Raw genomic sequence first — 21162 nt, 5'->3', positions numbered from 1 at the left:
TTTGACATCGCCCCCTTCTTATCAGTGTCTTCGGGCAGGTTTTTTTGTCACCCGTTGATGACACACCACCTCTTCCTGGCTCTGGTGGTTAGCTCCGCCCACTCCTCCCAGCTCCATTGAGAGGGTTTCTCTGCCTCTTGCTCTGGCAGTTAGCTCCGCCCCTCCTTCCGGCCTCAGTGAGTGGTCTTTTCAGCGCACGTCCCCCTCTTTCTCTCTCTTCAGCTTGGCATCTGCGTGCCTTTTCTTGGCACTGCCAGCCCTCCTCCCCCTCTCTGCGGCCGCCATTTTCCGTAAGCTAAAACCCGGAAGGTTTTCTCATCTTTGTAGGACCTTCATCCTCTTCCTGCAATTATCCTGCAGCCTTTCTGGTTTTCAGCCTGGGGACAGTTCTTCAACACTTGCCTTTTCCTGCTCTGCAGACTGACGCTCTCCTCAGCTCTCTGTCCCCTAACCTTCTGGCACCATCAGTTGGTGGCTCTGCATCTTACCATGCCTATCTCTAAAGGAGAGCGCTCTCGCCCTCCTGCTTCTTCTGCTCTTGTCAGGCACTTTGTCTTCAGGTAACTGTAAACTCCCTTCAGGTCAGTCCTCTCCCTTCAGTCAGGACTGCAGCAGCCCCCATGCCTGCTACCCAGGAGTCCTCTACTTCCCCAGGGGAGAGTGGTGCCCCTATCCCAGTGTGGGCTACCTCTCTGTCGCAGTCTGTCGCAGACCTCACCAAGGTGTCCCAGACCCTGTTATCCGTTGTCTCTTCCTACCTCCGCCTTTACTAGCGGATCGCAAGAGTCTCCGGCTGTGCCTACCATCAGAGACCGTAATTGATCTAGACAGGAGCGTCGTTCTACATCTTCCTCCCCCTGGCCTCGTCCGGTGGACATTTTTTTTCTCGGTCCTCTTCCCCAGAGTCAGTCGTGGTGGTTTTAGATGTGCTGTCTGAGGATTACTCGGACCCGGATTCTCACCGCACCTCTAATAAGAGAGACATGGTCCAGAGCCTCATCATGGCAGTCAACCAGACCTTTAACATTGAGGACACCACTACGGATCCCGCAGAAAAAGGCGATTTTGTTTAGACGATCAAGATCAGCTCCTAAGGTCTTTGCCACGCATACAGAATTTGAGGAGCTACTTTCCAAGGAACGGGACAACCCGACCAGCCGCTTCCAAAGAGGGAAGTGCCTCGGAATCCTGTATCCCTTCTCTCCTGAGCTCACTGAGAACTAGACCACTTCTCCGACTGTGAACCCTCTGGTTTTCAGCAGGGCTGTGGAGTCGGTAAGCCAAACCTCCGACTCCTCAATTTCCATGACACTGACTCAAACTCCGAATCCTCGACTCTGACTCCCTCATACCAGGGTTATGGAGTCGGTAAGCCAAACCTCCGACTCCTCAATTTCCATGACACCGACTCCAACTCCTACACCATCAAAACGGGCTCCGACCACAGCCCTGGTTTCCAGATTTTCCACCAATACGGTCCTTCCTCTCCCAGATGGAGCATCCCTCTAGGATACGAATGACAGACTCAGTTCTTGGCAAGGTCAGCCTTTGAAGCGGTTGCTGCTCCTTTGTGCCCTGCCTTTGCCTCCACCTGGGTGGCAAATTCTATAGACGCATGGGCTAAGCTTCTCTGTCAGAGCATTCTTTCTGGAGCTCGACCGAAGGAATTGGCCGACCTCGCGGACCAAATTACTCTTGCAGGGAAGTACATGGTATCCGCCTCCCTGTACGCTGCTGCATGTGCTGCTCGGGCGTCCAGCAATTTCATGGCCATTCGAAGGACCATTTGGCTTAAGGTGTGGCAAGTGGACTTATCCTCAAAGAAGTCCTTTACCAACTTGACTTTCCAGGGTTCCCATCTGTTTGGCTCCAAGTTGAACCAAATTATTAAGGAGGCCACCGGAAGGACGAGCTCTCTCCTTCCTCAGGCCAAACCTCGTAGTTCTCCTTTGTCACGTGAGTTTCAGCACTTTCATTGTTTCCCTTTGACCGAGGAGTTCTCCCACCAAGAGAAGTCACAGGTTAGGAAAAAAGTTTCCTTTAAATCCTCCTCCGGGCGTTTCCGTGACGCGAGGAGTAGATCCCCCAGGAGCAGTCCTGGTGGATTTTCCTCCGCGTGACTCGTCGTGGATCTAAGATCGCTGAATGGAGGAGTCTGTCTTTGTCTTTTCAGGATGTAGTCTCTTCGTTCAGTAATTGCTTCCTGGGAAACGCAGGAGTGTTTTTTTTTTTTTTGTTTCATGGAAGCCCTTATCCGTGTCCTTTTATTCTTCAGGGCATCAGAGATTCTTGCTTTTTGCGAGGGGCGGGTCCATTTTCATTTTATCGCCTTTTTTTCGGGCTCTCGACCCCTCCCAGAGTCCCGCAGAGTGTGCATCACAGGTTCAGTGCTCTTCCCTTACCTCGCCGATGTTCTCTTCATAGCTCTCCGTCATTCTTGATTCCCTTCCTTCCGGCTCGGACTCATCCTCCGTAGCACTCTCTCATGAGGTTACCTGGTCAGGGCGACGTGTGGCTATCCTCTGGCTAAGGGCCCCCCTTTTTTTTCGGGACACGGGCTCGTGCGTATAGAGACCTTCCGGCCTCCAGGTCAGCGAATGCTCACTGGATCCGGACGGCAATTGTCGGTTTACCGGGTCAGAGCAGAGTGCCTTCTTCTGGGTTTAAGGCACACTCTACCGGGCGCAGTGGGTGCCTCCTGGCGGTACACATAGAGCCTCCGCTCTGCACCTCTGCAGAGCGATGATCGGTCCTCCACACGTTCGGAAAATTTTTCATAGACTATGCCTACGCTTCGGCGGATGCCGGCTTAGGTAGAAAGTCCTTGCAGGCGGTGATGAGTTCTCCGACCTGATTGGAGTTGTCTACTGTTAACTCCCCTTGGGTACTGCTTTGGGATGTCCCATAGTTTCCTGTGTCCCACAATGAAGCGATAGAGAAAAGAGGATTTTTGGTTGCTTACCATAAAATCTGTTTCTCGGAGCCTTCATTGGGGGGACACAGCATCCTTCCAAGTTTAATAGCTCTGTTTATTATATTACATTGTTACAGTTTGAGTTTGTGTTTTATTTCTCTTTTATTTGTTGCTTCTCCTACTGCTTTCTCACTAACTGATTATCCTAGTGCCATTTGGTAGGGTGTATACTGCAGAGGAAGAGCTAACTTTTTTCTGCATAGTGTCAGCCTCCTAGTGGCAGCAGCATGCACCCATGGTTTCCTCTGTCCCCCAATGAATGCTCCGAGAAACAGATTTTACGGTCTGCAACCAAAAATCCTGATTTTTATGCCATTTTTAATGTTTTAATTTTGTTTTTTCAAAAAAGTGGTTATACAGGACTCCGTGAACACTGCATGCCCTTCTTACTGTGTTTCTTTCCTAACCCAAGTACAATGTCTGTGCAGTATTCCTCAGTGTTTCCCTTGCTCCATTTTTCTTGCTTTCTAACTTTGCCTTTCCTGTCTGCCAGGCCTTCCTCTGTCTTACCTTAGAACTAGAAGCACAGCCAGTCTGACTAACCTAGAACATCAGGTGTATGCTAGAGGTACAGTACGAAAAACACGGGGACATGTATAAAGTGCCATTTGGATGTCTGTGTTCATGCACATCTCGTCATTGACTCCTCAAGATGACCTAATTTCATATGGTGTACATAGGGGGGCTCGTCACTCATGCCCCTACTTTTCATCCATCTAATACATGGATAACTATTCACCTGTATATTTCTTCTGAAAAGAAAATGCATGGCTGACTGCCGCTTTCCCTGCCGCTGACCGCCGAGCACCATTCATGTGGACGCTGCGTAGCACCAGAGCTGTGAAGACAGAGTGCTATGTTCCTCCTCCAGTACTACTGTATGGGAAGTGGATCTGTAACAAGTCATAAATTCCTTTCTCTGTTCTTTCCTGTGTAGTTGAAATGAAGACTCCAAAGCGCAGACAGCCATTTATACCATTTGCTCTCCGGAATCACACAGGCTGCACACTGTGGTTCGCCACTTTAACTACTACACCCACAAGGTAATGACAAGTGGAACGATAATGTTTAGTTGTCAAGTTATTCATACATTTCCAGGAGGAATAACAGAGGAACCACATAATGCAGAGCTCTATATAGAATTGTTTTTTCACAGGAAATATTAACATTCTGTAAAGCAGACTTGTCAGGAGAGCTTCACAGCGGTATCGACATGTCAGGCATGATTGGCCCCCAGCTGCTATGTTAACCCATCAGCTCCTCGCTTCGATCGTGTTAGGGATCGATAATGGCATTTAAGGTTTAACAGCAGCAATCAGAGCTCCACTCCCCTCGTTGCTTTTACAGACGTACACTGACTGTGTAGCACAGCCGGCATTGGGTGGATGTAGTGTGAGCTTAGTTCCTGATCCCTCTCCATACACAAAGGCAGCTGACATCGGATGAACTATTAAAGGGAATCTGTCATCTGAATTTGGCGGGCTATTTAAATGACTTAGTCTGGTCCGATGGGCGGTGTTTCCTATCCATTCCTCCTCCCCATCCGTGGCTGCTGACCTCAATATTTTCTGGAATTGTAGTAGGTGTCTGCCATAGTCCGCGCGTGCGTAATGCAATCTTGCCTTGCGCACGCGCATTATGCTTTGCCCAACTGCGGGCAAAGCTTAAAAGCATTACTGCGCATTCGCTGGTTAACTATTTCCCGGAAGTATTTTGCTGTGTTCCGGGACATAGTTAACCGGCGCATGCACAGTAATGCTTTTAGGCTTTGCCCTCAGTTGGGTAAAGCATACTGCGCGTGCGCAAGGCAAGATTGCATTGCGCACTAGCGGACTATGGCGGACACCTACTCCAATTCCAGAAAATACTGCGTACGGCGGCCACGGATGGGGGGGAAGAATGGATAGGAAACACCACCCATCGGAATGGACTGAAGTCATTTAAATAGCCCGCCAAATTCAGGTGACAGATTCCGTTTAATTACAATTTTTGATACGGATTAAAATCTATGTGACCAGGATTGGAAATGATATTGAAAACATAGAATCACATTTGTATTCTGCCTTTGCTGTAGGGCAGCTTTGTCACACAGCGGGAGCCCAGAAGTTGTGCCAGATGGTGACAGAAATTTCTTCGATGACGCTCACAATGTGAGTCAGTGGAGAGAAGTACCCCCGGGAGAAGAGATACCATTTGAGTTTGAAACAAGAGAAAAGCTGAGACACAGGTAACTTTACTTCTATTTTACTCCTGCTGCGCTTTTGTATTTTAAATCCAACTTACGATTGCACAGTCACCTCAAAGCCCCCAGCACTGTGTGCACACTTAACCCCTGCTCAATCCGACACTGAATGCGCTCTCGTTCCCTGTTCACCCCGGCACTACTAGCACGTTAGCCCCCTGCTTCACCTCGGCACTACGTGCTCGTTCGCTCCCTGCTCTCCTGACCACTGCTTGCATGCTCTCCCCCAGCACTGCGTGCGCGCTAACCCCTTGCTCCCCCAGCACTACGGGCGCACTCGCCCTCTGCCCCTCCCTGGTACTGCGTGTGCACTCGCCCTGCACCCCATCCTGACACTGCATGCACGATCAACCCCTGATCCCCCTGGTGCTTCATGCGCGTTCACCTTCTGACCCATTTGGCGCTGGGTTCATGCTCGCCCCTGCCTCTCCCTGGAGCTTCGTAAGTGCTCGCCTACTGCTTTCTCCTGACACTGCGTGGGCGCTTGACCCCCTGCTGGCCCTGCTGCTGCATGCCTGCTCACCCCCTGGTGCTGCATGCCTGCTCTCCCTCTGCTTGCCCTGATGCACCATTCCTACTCACTCCCTGCTTGCTCTGGTGCAGCATGCGCGCTTGTCTCCTGTCCATTTTGGTGCCGCATGCACACTCTCTTCCTCCTGTCACTGCATATGCACTTGATTCCTGCCCCCCATCCTGGTGCTATGTGCGTGTTTTCCTCTTGCTTCCCCCTGGCTCTGCCGAGTATTTGCTCTGTATCCGGGGTCTGTGGCTGTCACTTCATAATGTATTAACATCATAACAGTTGCTTTTGTTGCTTTTCTATTCTCCAACTTTTAGATGTTACTGTGGCCTGTATGTCGTTCATTAGACATAAAACGTAATTGGTGTAATGTTCTTTCTTTATCGCTTCATTGGGGGACACAGGAAACCATGGGTGTATGCTGCAGTCGCTAGGAGGCTGACACTATGCTCAAAAGGAAAATGGCTCCTTCTTAGCAGTATACATCCACCGACAGGCACCAAGTTCCTCGGTTTAAGCTTAGTGTCTGTAAGAGACGGACCTGGATCTGATCCCAGATCCGCATTTTCATTTGCAGGTTCCCTGTTTGTGTTAATTAATCTTTTTCCCTTTGTTTTTCAGGTTCATCTTTCTTAGGGTAACAGGGTGTAATTTCTCACCCTGTTTTCCTGTGTGTATACAACCGAGAGAGCAGTGTGGTGTCACCCACATCTCCCACTTTCAGACCTGCAGGCAGGACTTAATCCGCTGTCACCTTTATGGGTGTTTCAGAGTGATTCCCAGTGGCCAGTCCTTGCCTTTTCCCCTCCCCACCCCTCTCCTTGGAGAGGGCTGAGAGGAAGACGGTGGTCACCAGCAGTGGCCTCCCCCCTTCTTGTAAGGGGTTGATGCCATCTTCTGTGCGGGAAGGAGGATCCTTGATTCCAGTGACCCTCTCCCACCCGAGGGCTCCTGATGTGATCCTTATCGGCTAAGAGGAACCGTGGACCCACCCTGCAGGTATGTATGTATGTTTCCTCCCCCGCATGGCATCAGCATTTCCGTTGTTATCATCCGTCCCTTATCGGGACAGGGTGGCTTTAAGCATTATTTTCTGCACAGCTGCGGCCATTTTCCCAGTGAACGGTACCATACATTAGGACATCCTCCTTTCCTCCCTGGCCGCGCCCCCTCTCTGGCTTCACCGGCCTTCACCTCCGAGCACTTGAATTTTGCGCTCTTTTGGGCCAATAGGCCTCGCTGGATCAGAGATTCTTTGCTCTGACGGGACCACACCCCCCGATATGCGCGCATCTTCTCGGCACCTTTTTCCTGTTCCTATTGGAACTCCCTCTCCCTACCGGGACACGCCCCCAGCGATTCTCCAATCAGTGGGGCACTTTCTGTTTCTTGCCAGCTGGCAGATCCTCGCGACTGCTCACGCACCCTGATGTGTCAGCCAATCAGAAGCATACTTACAGTTTCTCCAGCCTGCAGTTTAGCCACGCCCACTGCTCTGTTCAGCGTTGCCGATGCCCTCTTGGATTTTGTGCCTCAGCAGGTCATGCGTCCTGTCTGAGACACTGCCTTTATCTGCCCTTCTCCTGCGCATTCGGCATCAGAACTCGCTGCATCTGCCGGCGGACATCTGACAAGGGGGACACAGCTAACATAACAGTCATCTGCTGACCATCGCTGGCATCGGGTAGGCTCTGCCCTCCATCCCTTGCATCTGTCCCCCTATACATAGCCCTTTTCAGCAGTATCACCAAGGCCCAACTCTGCAGGAGCTTAATGTCCTCCCTCTAAGCCTACTGTGATTCATTAGAACAAGAAGACGCGTCACTCCGAGATTCACACTAGAGGGGTGCACAGAAAAGGATACCAATCCCAATAACATGTAGAAAAAAATCCGACACTCCCGTTAAAGAAAAAAATAGATTCTTTTTTCACATTGAAGCAATCCAAATGGTTTATATTAAATGTAATATAAACCATTTGGATTGCTTCAATTTGAATGAAGAATCTACTTTTTACTGTGATTCATTACGCTTGTACACGCTGCAAAAGAAAGTGGTCTTCAGGTCAACCTTCCCCTTTCTGCCCGTCCTGCAGCCCTTCCACCATGTCTGCACCACACTCTATCTCCCAGGATGAGAGCACACCCCTCCCTCCGGGGGCTGTTGCTATGTCTCAGTCCGTCTCTGACCTGACTAAAGTATCACAGTCACTGGTCCAGGTCCTGGAGCGTCTTCCACATCTATCTGCCGCCACCAGTGCTCCGAATGTCTCTCACAGTGATTCACACGCACCTGACCACGACCTTTGCAGGGACAGATCTGGTACAAAGCCTAGGAAGCGGGCTATTTCTAGCTCATCATCCGGTTCCCCGGGTCCCTCTTCATCTTCCAGGATGCCCTCCTCTCCCCATGCCTCCTCCTCGGAGGCGGCTTTTGGGTCGGATGTGGATTCCCTGTCTGAGTCTGATTCGGACCAGGCCTCAAAAATGCAAGATATGGTAGATAATCTTATCTTGGCTATTACCCAAACTCTTAACCTAAAAGAGGACGAGGTTCCTGCTCAGGGGCACTCCATTTCCTTCAAACGGGTAAAACGTCCTTCTGAACTTTTCTCAATATAATAATAATACATTTTATTTCTATAGCGCCGACATATTCTGCAGCACTTTACATTTCAGAGGGGATTTGTACAGACAATAGACATTACAGCATAACAACAATCACATAGATTATAACAAATACCAAGAGGAATGAGGGCCCTGCTCACAAGCTTACAGTCTATGAGGAAAGAGGTAGACATGAAAGGTGGGTGGTAACAGTTGCCCTGATTGTATGGACCAGCCATAATGTTAAGTGTGTAACAGTACAGACACAGAGGGCTAATGGATGCATAAAGCATGTGGGAACATGATGCGGGGAACCTGGTTATGGTAAAACTTTTGGCTGTGCCACACAGGGATAGATTAGGTTAATGTGTTGAGGCGATAGGCCAGTCTGAATAAATGCGTTTTCAGGGCACGCTTAAAATTGTGGGGACTAATCGTATTGACCTGGGAAGTGCATTCCAAAGAATTGGCCCAGCACGTGTAAAGTCTTGGAGAAGGGAGTGGGAGATTCTGATTATTGAGGATGCTAACCTCAGGTCATCAGCAGAACGGAGGGCGCGGGTAGGGTGGTATACTGAAACAAGGGAGGAGATGTAGGGTGGTGCTGAGCCATGGAGGGCTTTATGGGTGAGGGTAATAAGTTTATACTGGATTCTGGAGAATATGGGTAGCCAGTGTAATGACTGACACAAGGTAGAGGCATCGGTGTAACAATTGGTGAGGAATATGATACTGGCTGCAGCATTCAAGACAGATTGGAGAGGGGAGAGTTTGGTAAGAGGGAGACCGATTAGAAGACAGTTACAATAGTCGAGACGAGAATGAATAAGAGAAACAGTAAGAGTTTTTGCAGAGTCAAAAGTAAGAAAAGGTCGAATTCTAGAAATGTTTTTGAGGTGCAGATGACGAGAGCGAGCCAGTGATCGAATGTGGGGGACAAAGGAAAGCTCGGAATCAAGTATGACCCCAAGACAGCGGGCATGTTGCTGGGGAGTAATAGTGGAACCACACACAGAAATGGCAATGTCGGGTATAGGTACATTAGTAGAGGGAGGAAGCACAAGGAGTTCAGTCTTTGACAGGTTCAGTTTCAGATATAGTGAGGACATGATGTTAGACACAGCGTTTAGACAATCGCCGGTGTTTTCTAGAAAGGCTGGCGTGATGTCAGGAGAAGAAGCGTATAATTGAGTGTCATCAGCATAGAGATGGTACTGGAAACCAAATCTACTGATTGTTTGACCAATAGGGGCAGTGTACAAGGAGAAGAGGAGGGGGCCTAGAACCGATCCTCAAGGGACCCCAACAGTAAGGGGAAGGTGAGAGGAGGAGGAACCGGCAAAAGATACAGTAAAGGAGCGGTCAGAGAGATAGGAGGAGAACCAGGAGAGAACGGTGTCCTTGAGGCCAATGGAACGGCGCATAGTGAGGAGGAGCTGATGATCCACAGTGTCAAATGCAGCAGAGAGATCCAAGAGAATTAGCATGGAGTAATGACCATTTGATTTAGCTGTTAGTAGATCATTAGAGACTTTAGTGAGGGCAGTTTCAGTAGAGTGTAAAGAGCGGAAACCGGTTTGGAGAGGGTCGAGAAGAGAGTTATCAATCACAGAGAAGTTGAAGCGATTATGGCTAAACACTGGGAACATTCCGAAAAGTGCTTCCAGGGAAGGAAGCAACTAGACATTCTTTAGCTCAGACCTAAGGTGGACCTGCCGGTTTCTCGCCTGTCTTCCAAGACAGTCCTGTCTCTACTGGATGGTGCGTCTCTTAAGGACGCTACGAATAGGCAGGTTTAGTCTTTGGTTAAATCAGCCTTTGAAGCGGCTGGCGCCTCCCTCTGTCCCATCTTCCACCTGGGTAGCAAAATCCATGTCTGCCTGGGCAAAAGTGCGAGTGGTCTCTCAGCCCCGCTGTCTTCAACCAGATTTACCAGCGAAGTGGCACCCCGGACATCCACCTGATGGCGGCTCGCATGAGCCAAAAGGTTCTCAGTTCATAGCCAGATCCCGGGATCCACTAGCCATCGGTTATGATGCTCTGGTAATCCCGTGGTCTCAAATCCGACTGCATTATCTTTTTCCACCTCTCCCCTTGATTCCGAGAGTCATAAAAAAGATAAAGGCAGAGGGGATCCTCGTAATCCTGATAGCTTCAGTCTGGCCAAGACAGGCCTGGTATGTGGAGCTGGTGAACATGCTCATGGATGTCAACTGGAGGCTTCCAGATCGTCTCTCACAAGGCCCTCTCTTCCACCAGAGTTCTCAGTCTCTGAATTTAACAGCTTGGCCATTGAGGCCGCAGTCCTGAGGGAGGCTGGTTTTTCCCTTTGGGTCATTCAGACCAGGATTAGGGCGAGAAAACCAGCATTCTCGCGTATCTACCACAGATATTGAAAGGCCTTCTTCCGGTGGTGTGAGGAAAACATTTTGGTTCCTATGTCCTTTTCCCTACCTGCAATCCTTGGTTTTCTACAAGCGGGTCTTGACTCGGGTCTATCGCTCAGTACTCTTAAGGGTCAGGATTCCGCTCTGTCAATTGTTTTCCAGCAAAATCTGGCTTCCCGTTCGCAGGTAAAGACCTTTCTTCAAGGTGTCACCCACCTGGCACCTCCTTATCGTCCTCCGATAGACCCGTGGGATCTTAACCTCATCCTTGGCGCCCTCCAGCGTGCTCCCTTTGAGCCCATTCAACATATTTCAATTTCTCTCCTGTCATGGAAAGTTGCCTTCTTAGTCGCCATTACATCCATCAGGAGGGTTTCTGAGTTAGCGGCATTATCCTGTCGTTCTCCGTTCCTGATTCTGCATCAGGACAAGGTAGTTCTCAGACCCGTTCCTTCCTTCCTTCCCAAGGTGGTCTCTTCATTTCACATCAATGAAGACATTGTCCTTCCATCCCCTGGAGAAGTCCCTCCACAAGCTGGATCTGGTCAGAGCTATTTGAGTTTACCTTTCAAGGACTGCTTCCTTTTGTCAATCCGATTCCCTAGTTCTCATATCTGAATGTTGTCGTAAGGGGCTCCCAGCTTCTAAGTCCACTATTGCCCGTTGAATTCGTTCAGCGATATTGGAGGCATACCGCTTTCAGGACAGCCTTCTCCGGGAGTGAGGGCTCACTCCACCCGGGCCGTGGGGGCTTCCTGGGCTGTTTGTCACCAGGCTTCGTCCTTACAGATTTGCAAGGCCGCAATCTGGTTGTTCTTGCACAGCTGTGTGAGGTTTTACAGGGTTCATACCCATGCCTCGTCTGATGCAGGCCTGGTAGGAAGGTGCTGCAAGCGGCGATTATGCACCGGCCGACCTAAGTCCGTTTTCTTTGCATTCTTTCGAATCCCTTGGGACTGCTTTGGGACGTCCCATGGTTACCTGTGTCCCTCAATGAAGCAATAAAGAAAGAGGGATTTCTCCTTCGCCTCATTGGGGGACACATGACCATGGGAGTCATGCTGCTACCACTAGGAAGCTGACACTAAATAAACTCAAAAAGATTAGCTCCTCCTCTGCAGTATACACCCGCACACTGGACCCAGCCGAAGCGGTTTAAGCTTAGTGTCAGTAGGAGGCACATGTGCTATGTTTTTTTTTTTCAGATCACATCTATAGCTTTTTTTATTTTTTCTTTATTCTTAATTTTTCAAGGATTACAGGGGTGACGGATCCCATAAGGGCACCGCTCTCCCAAAACCTACAACAGGCGGGAGCGTGGAGTGTCGCCTCCACGTACCTTCTCCTGCATCGTTTGAGATTTTTTTTTTTTTTTTTAGGGGAGATGGGTCCCTTCATACCTCCTGTTGTGGCTTCTGCTGGGACGCACACCGCTGGTAAGATGGATTGGGTGTTCGTCCGGGTTGCAGTGACCCTGGCGGAGGGCTCCTGCATGTTGCGTTTGTTCCCAAGGCTGCTTTCCATCACGTTGCCAGAAATTTAGCTGCCGGCTAGGGCCTATTGTCAGCAGTAACTCGGACGTTTCGCCCATTTTGTGATGTCGTGGCTGTGGCTCCGCCCACGATTTGGCGCTTCTCGCACACTGCGAGACTTCTCCCTACACATCACATGCCGGTAGCCATCTTTATCCACCCGTACAGCTCTATACACGTGCGGACATCCGGTTCATCTACAGAGGGGCACAGCGCACCGGGAGGACCGCTATCACTGGGTCACAGGACCTGGGTAAGACTCAGCTGCGGCAGATACTCATTAGCCCTCCTTTGCAGTAGTCACTGGAGACTTACAGCCGTGGCTCTCCCTATTGGGGCATATCAGCAGGATCAGGGACATATTGGGGTACATCATGTCATGCTTTAAGACATCCAAGAAGGCTAACAAGACACAGAGTGTTTTTCACCTCATGTACCACCTGTCAGACTTCGCTGCCACGGGGTCAGAGTACGCCATTCTGCAAAGTCTGTGATCCCAAATGTGTTCAGGAGCCCTCCGCCACTACTGAGCCCAGTGTACCTAGTTCCTCTGAGTGGGCTTCGTCACTGTCGCAGTCCATGGCATCACTAGCCAAAGCGATAGTCTCTCCAAGATCCCCTCCACTGGTCAGGGCACTCGTCTACCTGTCTTGGAAGGTTCCTCACGGGAAGAGTCAGCCAGCAGGGGCCATTCTCAGTCAAAAACTCCTCAGGCATCTAGGAAATGGGCCCATAGCACATTTGCCGGGCCTTCTCGAGCCTCGGCATTCGTGGGCTCAGTTTCCCGCTCCCCTTCACCCGGGGTTTGCAGTCATCAGGACTCGGAGTCCGATTCCGACATGCCACTTGATCTAGACTCACCGGATTATCAGGCAACAGTGGACAGTCATTGAGGCCGTCTACCAGACCTTAAAGGTTGGCAAGGACTCTAATTCAGATCCAGAGAATGCGGTGTCCTTCAAGATGACTAAACATCCTCATATGATTTTCTCCAACCATCTCGAATTCCAGGACATAGTTCGACGACATAGGGAGCAAAAACGCTTCACTGATCAGAAGCCTATTAAGGCTAGATATCCCTTTTCCACGGATCTGCGGAAGGAGTGGACCGAATCGCCTCCAGTTGACCCACCAGTCTCCTGCCTGGCCACCAAAACCCTCCTGTCCTTACCCGATGGGTCCTCGATTAAAGGTTCCACGGCCCGTTAGATAGAGAACCTTGCCTGTTCGGTTTTCGAAGCCTCGGGCTCGTCACTCTCCTTCTTTTGCCGTGACTTGGGTAACTAAAGCTATGGTCTCTAAGGGCCGAACCATTCAGGATAGTGACCTTTCCCCGGAGGTAGCAGACCTGGCCAATCAGATCTCCTTGGCTGGGGAATATTTGTTGCACTCTTCTCAGGACTCTGCTAACTGTGCTGCACTTGCAGCCTCAAACGCCATCACCATTAGATGGCACTGTGGCTCAGAGAATGGCGAGCGGACTCTGCGTCCAAAAAGTCCTTAACGTCTCTGCCCTACTAGAGCGGTCGTTTATTTGGAGATTAGCTGGATCAGCTTATCTTGGACTCCACAGGAAGAAAAAGTAAATTCCACCCCAGTAGAAGACTAGGCAACCTTTTCTTCGTCCGCAACAGACATGTTTCCAGCCCTTTCACGCCAATCCTGATTGATCCAATACGACCAATTCTTCCGGATCAGGATGCTTCCCTCGGTGGGGGGATGAAAGGGGTCCCCAGGTCTCGTACAATACCAACCATTCATGGAAGAGCCGTCACAAGCAATCTAGGTCTAAGGGATCAAGGTCCCATAGATTCTTGTCCCAATGACTCAAGGCATTATCCGGTCGACACCAGCAGAGTAGGCGGTCGCCTACTCCTGTTTCGTCATATCTGGCTCTCTGTCGTCCACGACGAATGTATCAGAGACCTGGTGTCTTCCGGATACAAGATAGTTTTCTTTCCGCCCTCCGACACGGTTCTTCCCCTCTCGCCCCCCCCGAAACAGGGGCATGGTCCCAGCTTTTCTACCGAACCATCAATTCGCTATGCCAAGAGGGAGTCATTATTCTGGTCCCAGAAAACGAGAGGTTCAAAGGGTCCTACTCATACTTATTCGTAGTTCTGAAGAAGGACGGAGCGGTGCAACCCATTCTGGATCTGAAGCTCCTAAACAAGTTTGTCAAGGTCCGGCACTTCAGGAAGGAGTCCCTCTGCTCTGTCATCACTTTAATGGAGAAGGGGGAGTTCCTAGCATCCATCGACATCCGGGATGCCTACCTTCATATCCCGATTTTTTTTTTTTTTTTTTTTTTTTTTTTTTCCCCTCACCAAAGGTTCCTTCGCTTTGCCATCCACGAGGATCATTTCCAGTTTGCAGCTTTGCCCTTCTGTCTCGCCACCGCACCCAGAGTGGTCACAAAGGTCATGATGACTGTCATGTCCATTCTGCACTCGCGGGGCGTGGTTTTTTTGCCATACTTGGACGACCTCCTAATCAAGAGATCGTCTTTCCTAGACTGCACGGAGTGCGTCCGTAAAATCTTCCCCTGTCCCATCCCAGCAGATTTCCTTTTTAGGAATGACCCTGGACACTTCGCGAGGGTTGGTGATTCTCCCTCAAGACAAGGTCATAGCCCTTCAACAGGGAGCCCGGGCTTTTTGCCGCCCATTTCCTCACTCCTATTTCAGCATGGAGGTGCTAGGCAAGATGGTGGAAGCAATAAAAGCGGTTCCCTTTGCCCAGTTACACCTCTCTCTACAGCTTGTCTCCGCAGGTTAAGCGGGCGATCAGGTGGTGGACATCTTCCCTCACCCAGGGGAAATCTTTTCTCCCAGTTCAATGGCTGTTGGTCACCACCGACGCCAGTCTTCTCAGCTGGGGGGGTGTCTTTCATCATCACACTGCCCAGGAGCGCTGGTCACCTCAGGAGTCGCGCCTTCCGATCAACGTCCTGGAAAATCTGGTTATTCGGTTGACCCTGCGGTGGTTCCATCACCTCCTGGTGGGTCGTCCCATCCGAATACAGTTGGACAACGCCACGGCTGTGGCGTATATTAAATATCAGGGGGGCACTCCGCAGCAGGGCAGCAATGCGCAAGGTAGAACACATTCTCCGCTGGACCAAGACGACCCAGTCAGTCATTTTAGCGGTTCACATCCCAGGCTTGGAAAACTGGGCTGCAGACTTCCTCAGCCGTCAGGTTCTCACCTCGGAAGAGAGGTCACTTCATCCGGAGGTCTTCCAACAGATTTGTTATTGTTGGGGGTCTCCGGACATGGATCTGACAGCTTCAAGACTAAACGCCAAGATGCACGAGTTCATAGCTCGGTCCCGGGATCCAGAGGCCATTGGGACTGACGCACTGGTCCTTCCATGGCGTCAATTTCATCTTCCGTACGTGTTTCCCCCTGTTCCATTACTTCCGAGGGTCATCAGGAAGATCAAGACGGAAGGGATTCCAGTAATCCTAGTTGCTCCGAACTGGCCGTGTCGGGCGTGTTATGTGGAGTTGGTGCAGCTCGTCGTTGACATTCCCTGGCGACTACCGGATTGTCCAGATTTACTCTCACAGGACCCGATTTGCCACCAGAACTCAGGGGCCCTGTGTTTAACGGACTGGCTGTTGAATCCTGGGTTCTAACCCAAGGCGGGTTTTCTTGAGAAGTGGTTTCCACTATGATTAGCGCTCGGAAACCCGCATCGGGTCGCATTTATCACTGCACCCGGAAAGCGTATTTCACATGGTGCAGGGAACGCGGTCGTCCTCCTCTTGTCTTCTCCATTCCGACTATTTTGCAGTTCCTTCAGACCGGCCTAGACTCAGACCTGGCGCTTAGTTCCCTCAAAGGCCTGATCTCCACCTTATCAGTTTTGTTCCATCGCCAGATTGCTTGTAAGCTGCAGGTGAAGACTTTCATTAAGGGGATCTCCCACGGGGTACCTCCCTATAGAAGGCCGTTGGATGCCTGGGACCTTAACCTGGTCCTGGGTGTTCCACAGGAGGCTCCCTTTGAGCCGCTACAGGACGTCTCGCTGACCTACCTTTCATGGAAGGGCGCCTTCGTTGTCGCGGTGACATCAATCTGGCTGGTATCGGAACTGGCTGCTCTTTCCTGTATACCCAATTTTCAAATTTTTCACCAGGACAAGGTGGTTCTCAGGCCATCCCCGTCCTTCTTGCCCAAGGTGGTCTCTTCTTTTCACCTTAACGAGAACATTGTCTTGCCCTCGTTTTGGCCGACTCCCAATTCACCGTTTTGAGAGGGCACTTCACACTCTGGACCTGGTGAGGGCCCTCGGAAGATACGTCTCATGGACGGTGTCATCATTCCGTAAGACGGATGTCCTATTCGTTCTTCCTAATGGTCACGGGAAGGGACTCGCCGGTTCAAAGTCCACGATAGCCATGTGGATACGCTCAGCTATTCAAGAGGCTTACGGTGTCAGAGGCAAATCTATCCCAGCGGGGATTAAGGCACATTCCACTCGGTCGGTGGGTGCCTCTTTGGCCATTCGGCATCAGGCGTTAGCGGAACAGGTTTTCAAGGCTGCGACTTGGTCCAGTCTGCACACATTCTCGAAGCACTGCAACATTCACACTCAGGTTTCTGCAGATGCGGGCCTGAGCAAACAGATCTTGCAGGTGACGGTAGTGCATCTCTAGACAGTTAGTACGTGGGGTTTGGTCTGTTCTGTCGGTTCCCCACCCAGGGACTGCTTTACGACGTCCCATGGTCCTGTATCCCCCAATGAGGTGAAGGAGAAACGGATTTTTGTGCACTCACCGTAAAATCCTTTTCTCCGAGCTACTCATTGGGGGACACAGTTGGCCTGATGGCTTGAGTATGTTCTTTGGTTTGATGTTTTCTATACTCTCACAGTATGATCTTGCTTTTTCCTTCTGCTTTGTCACGGAGCTGGTTCAGCTGGAGTCAGTTTGCGGATGTATACTGCAGAGGAGGAGCTAATTTTTTTGTGTTTACTTAGTGTCAGCCTCCTAGTGGCAGCAGCATAACACTCATGGTCCTGTGTCTCCCAATGAGTGGTTCGGAGAAAAGGATTTTACACAAAAGTCCCTGTTTTTGGTACTCAATGTAAAATCTCTTTCATGTAGCCTTCATTGGGGGACACAGCACCCTCCCTAAATGTTTGTAACATTTTTATTTTAATTTTGGACCTACAGTTAGGTCCATATATATTTGGACAGATACAACATTTTTCTAATTTTGGTTCTAGACATTACCACAATGAATTTTAAACAAAACAATTCAGATGCAGTTGAAGTTCAGACTTTTAGCTTTCATTTGAGGGTATCTACATTAAAATTGGATGAAGGGTTTAGGAGTTTCAGCTCCTTAACATGTACCACCCTGTTGTGAGTTCATTTTCCGGTCCACCAGTTGTGAGTTCTCCTTCCAGGCTCCCTCTGGTGGTAACTGGAGGTAGTGAGGCTGATTTAATCAGACATCTGCCACCTGATAATGAGGATGACGATTGGACCTCAGGAATCTGACTGGATTTAAGACAGCTGACGCCCTAGTCTGGTGCTGGTGATTCCTTCCGGCTTGTCAGGTCTTGGTTTTCAGCTCTGTTCCAGTCATCTAAAGCTAAGTTTTTTTGCTAATGTTCACACTTGATTTTGTTGGTCTATTCATTTTTTTGTGTGGTCAGCCAGCCCCGGCTGGGGCTGCGCTAAATTTCCACTCTTATTTATCTGTATTTTCCAATTTGCTTTTTGTCCCTTATTAGATTGGCCTCTTTTTGCTCTGTCTCAGAATATTTCAAAGTGCTGATATAGTGGGAGAAGTCTAGTGACTTCAGGGTTAATTTTGCTATCAGAAGTGTTGGACTTTATTTTTGTAGGGTTTTTTGCAGATTGCAGACAGTGTCTTTCCTTTCCTATCCTTTCTAGTTAGTTTGGACCCCATCGTTTGCTCAGCCTATTTTCCTGCCTGTGTTTGTGCTTTCATCTTGTTTCACCGTCAATACATGTGTGGGGGCTGTCTTTCCTTTGGGGTCTGCTCTGGGGCAGTTAGTTTTCCCCTTTTCTTGCTTTAGGCTTATTTAGTACTCCGGCTATGACGAAGCATCTAGGACCATCGTAGGTATGCTCCACGGCTGCTGCTAGTTGTGTGGTTAGGATCAGGGATCTGCAATCTGCATAGTTACCAACCTCTCTGGTTTTCTGTGACTTAGCTTGTTTTGTTTTTTTTCTCCTCGGTGACCCATTCATAACACCACCCTGTTTTTAAAGGGACCAAAAGTAATTGGACATATTAAATAATTGTAAATAAAATGTTCATTTCTAGTACTTGGTTGAACACCCTTTGTTGGCAATGACTGCCTGAAGTCTTGAACTCATGGACATCACCAGACGCTGTGTTTCCTCCTTTTTGATGCTCTGCCAGGCCTCCACTGCGGTGGTTTCCAGTTGCTGTTTGTTTGTGGGCCTTTCTGTCTGAAGTTTAGTCTTTAACAAGTGAAATGCATGCTCAATTGGGTTGAGATCAGGTGACTGACTTGGCCATTCAAGAATATTCCACTTCTTTGCTTTAGTAAACTCCTGGGTTGCTTTGGCTTTATGTTTTGGGTCATTGTCCATCTGTAGTATGAAACGACGACCAATCAGTTTGGCTGCATTTGGCTGGATCTGAGCACACAGTATGGCTCTGAATACCTCAGTATTCATTCGGCTGCTTCTGTCCTGTGTCACATCATCAATAAACACTAGTGACCCAGTGCCACTGGCAGCCATGCTTGCCCAAGCCATCACACTGCCTCCGCCGTGTTTTACAGATGATATGGTATGCTTTGGATCATCATGAGCTGTACCACGCCTTCGCCATACTTTTCTCTTTCCATCATTCTGGTAGAGGTTGATCTTTGTTTCATCTGTCCAAAGAATGTTCTTCTAGAACTGTGCTGGCTTTTTTAGATGTTTTTTAGCAAAGTCCAGTCTAGCCTTTTTATTCTTGATGCTTATGAGTGGCTTGCACCGTGCAGTGAACCCTCTGTATTTACTTTCATGCAGTCTTCTCTTTATGGTAGATTTGGATATTGATACGCCTACCTCCTGGCGAGTGTTGTTCACTTGGTTGGCTGTTGTGAAGGGGTTTCTCTTCACCATGGAGACTATTCTGCGATCATCCACCACTGTTGCCTTCCGTGGGCGCCCAGATCTTTTTGCATTGATGAGTTCACCAGTGCTTTCTTTCTTTCTCAGGATGTACCAAACTGTAGATTTTGCCACTCCTAATGTTGTAGCAATTTCTCAGATGGGTTTTTTCTGTTTTTGCAGCTTAAGGATGGCTTGTTTCACCTGCATGGAGAGCTCCTTTGACTGCATGTTTCCTTCACAGCAAAACCTTCCAAATGCAAGCACCACACCTCAAATCAACTCCAGGCCTTTTATCTGCTTAATTGAGAATGAAATAACGAAGGGATTGCCCACACCTGTCCATGAAATAGCCATGGAGTCAATTGTCCAATTACTTTTGGTCCCTTTAGAAACAGGGTGGCACATGTTAAGGAGCTGAAACTCCTAAACCCTTCATCCAGTTTTCATGTGGATACCCTCAAATGAAAACTGAAAGTCTGAACTTCAACTGCATCTGAATTGTTTTGTTTAAAATTCATTGTGGTAATGTCTAGAACCAAAATTAGAAAAATGTTGTGTCTGTCCAAATATATATGGACCTAACTGTACATGCCTTTGTTTGTTGGGTTGCCTGCGGGTCCGAGAATAGGCTATGTGGGTGACACCACACTGCTCTCTCAGTTGCATACGGACCGGAAAACAGGGTAAGAAATTACACCCTGTTACCCTAAGAAAAGATGAACCTGAAAAACAAAGGGAAAAAGATTAATAAACACAAACGGGGAACCTACAAAGGAAAATGTGGATCTGGGATCAGATTCAGGTTCCAGGTCCGCCTTCTACAGACACTAAGCTTAGACTGAGGTACTTGGTGCCTGTCGGTGGGTGTATACGGCTGAGGAGGAGCTATTTTCCTTTTTTGCCTAGTGTCAGCCTCCTGTGTCCCCCAATGAAGTCTCCATGATAGATTTTACGGTGAGTACCAAAAATACCTCTTTTAGGCTCCTTTCTCACTAATCCAGCTTTGCTTTGCAGGCACACTCATGACCTGCGGATTCACCAGCTGCAGGTGCGGGTCAGCGGCTGGGAACAAGTCAGCCCGGTGTCTGTGGATAGAGTTGGGATATTCTTTCGTTATGCAGCTCCCGATAAGAACTCTTCGTCATCATCAGTAAGACACCACTATATAGAATTGTTTACCGCAAAATTGCGGCTAAATCTGGCATTTAACAATATATATTTTTTGTTTATAGGTCGGGAGTCCAATAAGCAGAACCAATATCATACATCCCCAAGTTTATGTAAGTCGGCATACATCTACCGTCAGCTAATTTCCATAAGTCCATCACTTCTCCTCACGTGTCTAAAACATACACGGTTTAGCAAATACTTGTATTTTTGTATTCCCTTTTTCATTTCTTTTGGAAATGTAGGAATAATTTGACAACTGGGTCTTCCTATCCTCCATGTTATCTCATGGAGTCGCCTTAGGACCATCCATATTACTAGTTTTATTCTGTTGTCTCCACTTTTGCAGTTCTCGGCGCTGCCGCCGGTACGCGTTGTATTTGCTGTCACCATGGAGGGCAGTGCTCGTAAGGTGGTGACTGTTCGATCATCTCTGATTGTCAAAAACAAGCTTGAGATTCCAATGGAGCTTCGGCTCGACAGCCCGTCAGCCCCAGACAGTAAGTAGTTACGAATGCTCACAGTTTGGCTGCACCAATTCTGAATGTCATGGAGTGAACACATTGAATATAGTACACAACCTTTATTTGGAGCTAAGAGCTGCAAGTTCATCCTTT

General features: G+C 49.1%; 1 protein-coding gene across 3 annotated transcripts in view; it reads left to right on the top strand.

Moving 5' to 3' along the window:
- VPS13D (vacuolar protein sorting 13 homolog D) overlaps window positions 1-21162 on the top strand; it is a 438357-nt gene that overhangs the window by 197203 nt on the left and 219992 nt on the right. For 2 of the 3 annotated variants that reach the window (XM_073585587.1, XM_073585585.1), the window contains 6 exons: window positions 3468-3542; window positions 3912-4017; window positions 5049-5201; window positions 20393-20528; window positions 20611-20658; window positions 20895-21045. In XM_073585587.1, the coding sequence (XP_073441688.1) occupies window positions 3468-3542; window positions 3912-4017; window positions 5049-5201; window positions 20393-20528; window positions 20611-20658; window positions 20895-21045 (669 nt within the window). The remainder of the gene's footprint in view (window positions 1-3467; window positions 3543-3911; window positions 4018-5048; window positions 5202-20392; window positions 20529-20610; window positions 20659-20894; window positions 21046-21162) is intronic. The other variant, XM_073585586.1, reaches the window with a different exon arrangement.

The sequence above is a fragment of the Dendrobates tinctorius genome, unplaced genomic scaffold (assembly GCF_039654945.1).
Source record: "Dendrobates tinctorius isolate UK_male_01 unplaced genomic scaffold, ASM3965494v1 ptg000086l, whole genome shotgun sequence".
Lineage (NCBI taxonomy): Eukaryota > Metazoa > Chordata > Amphibia > Anura > Dendrobatidae > Dendrobates > Dendrobates tinctorius.
Note: the sequence above shows the minus strand (reverse complement) of the source record. Positions and strands in the feature narration are given on the sequence as shown.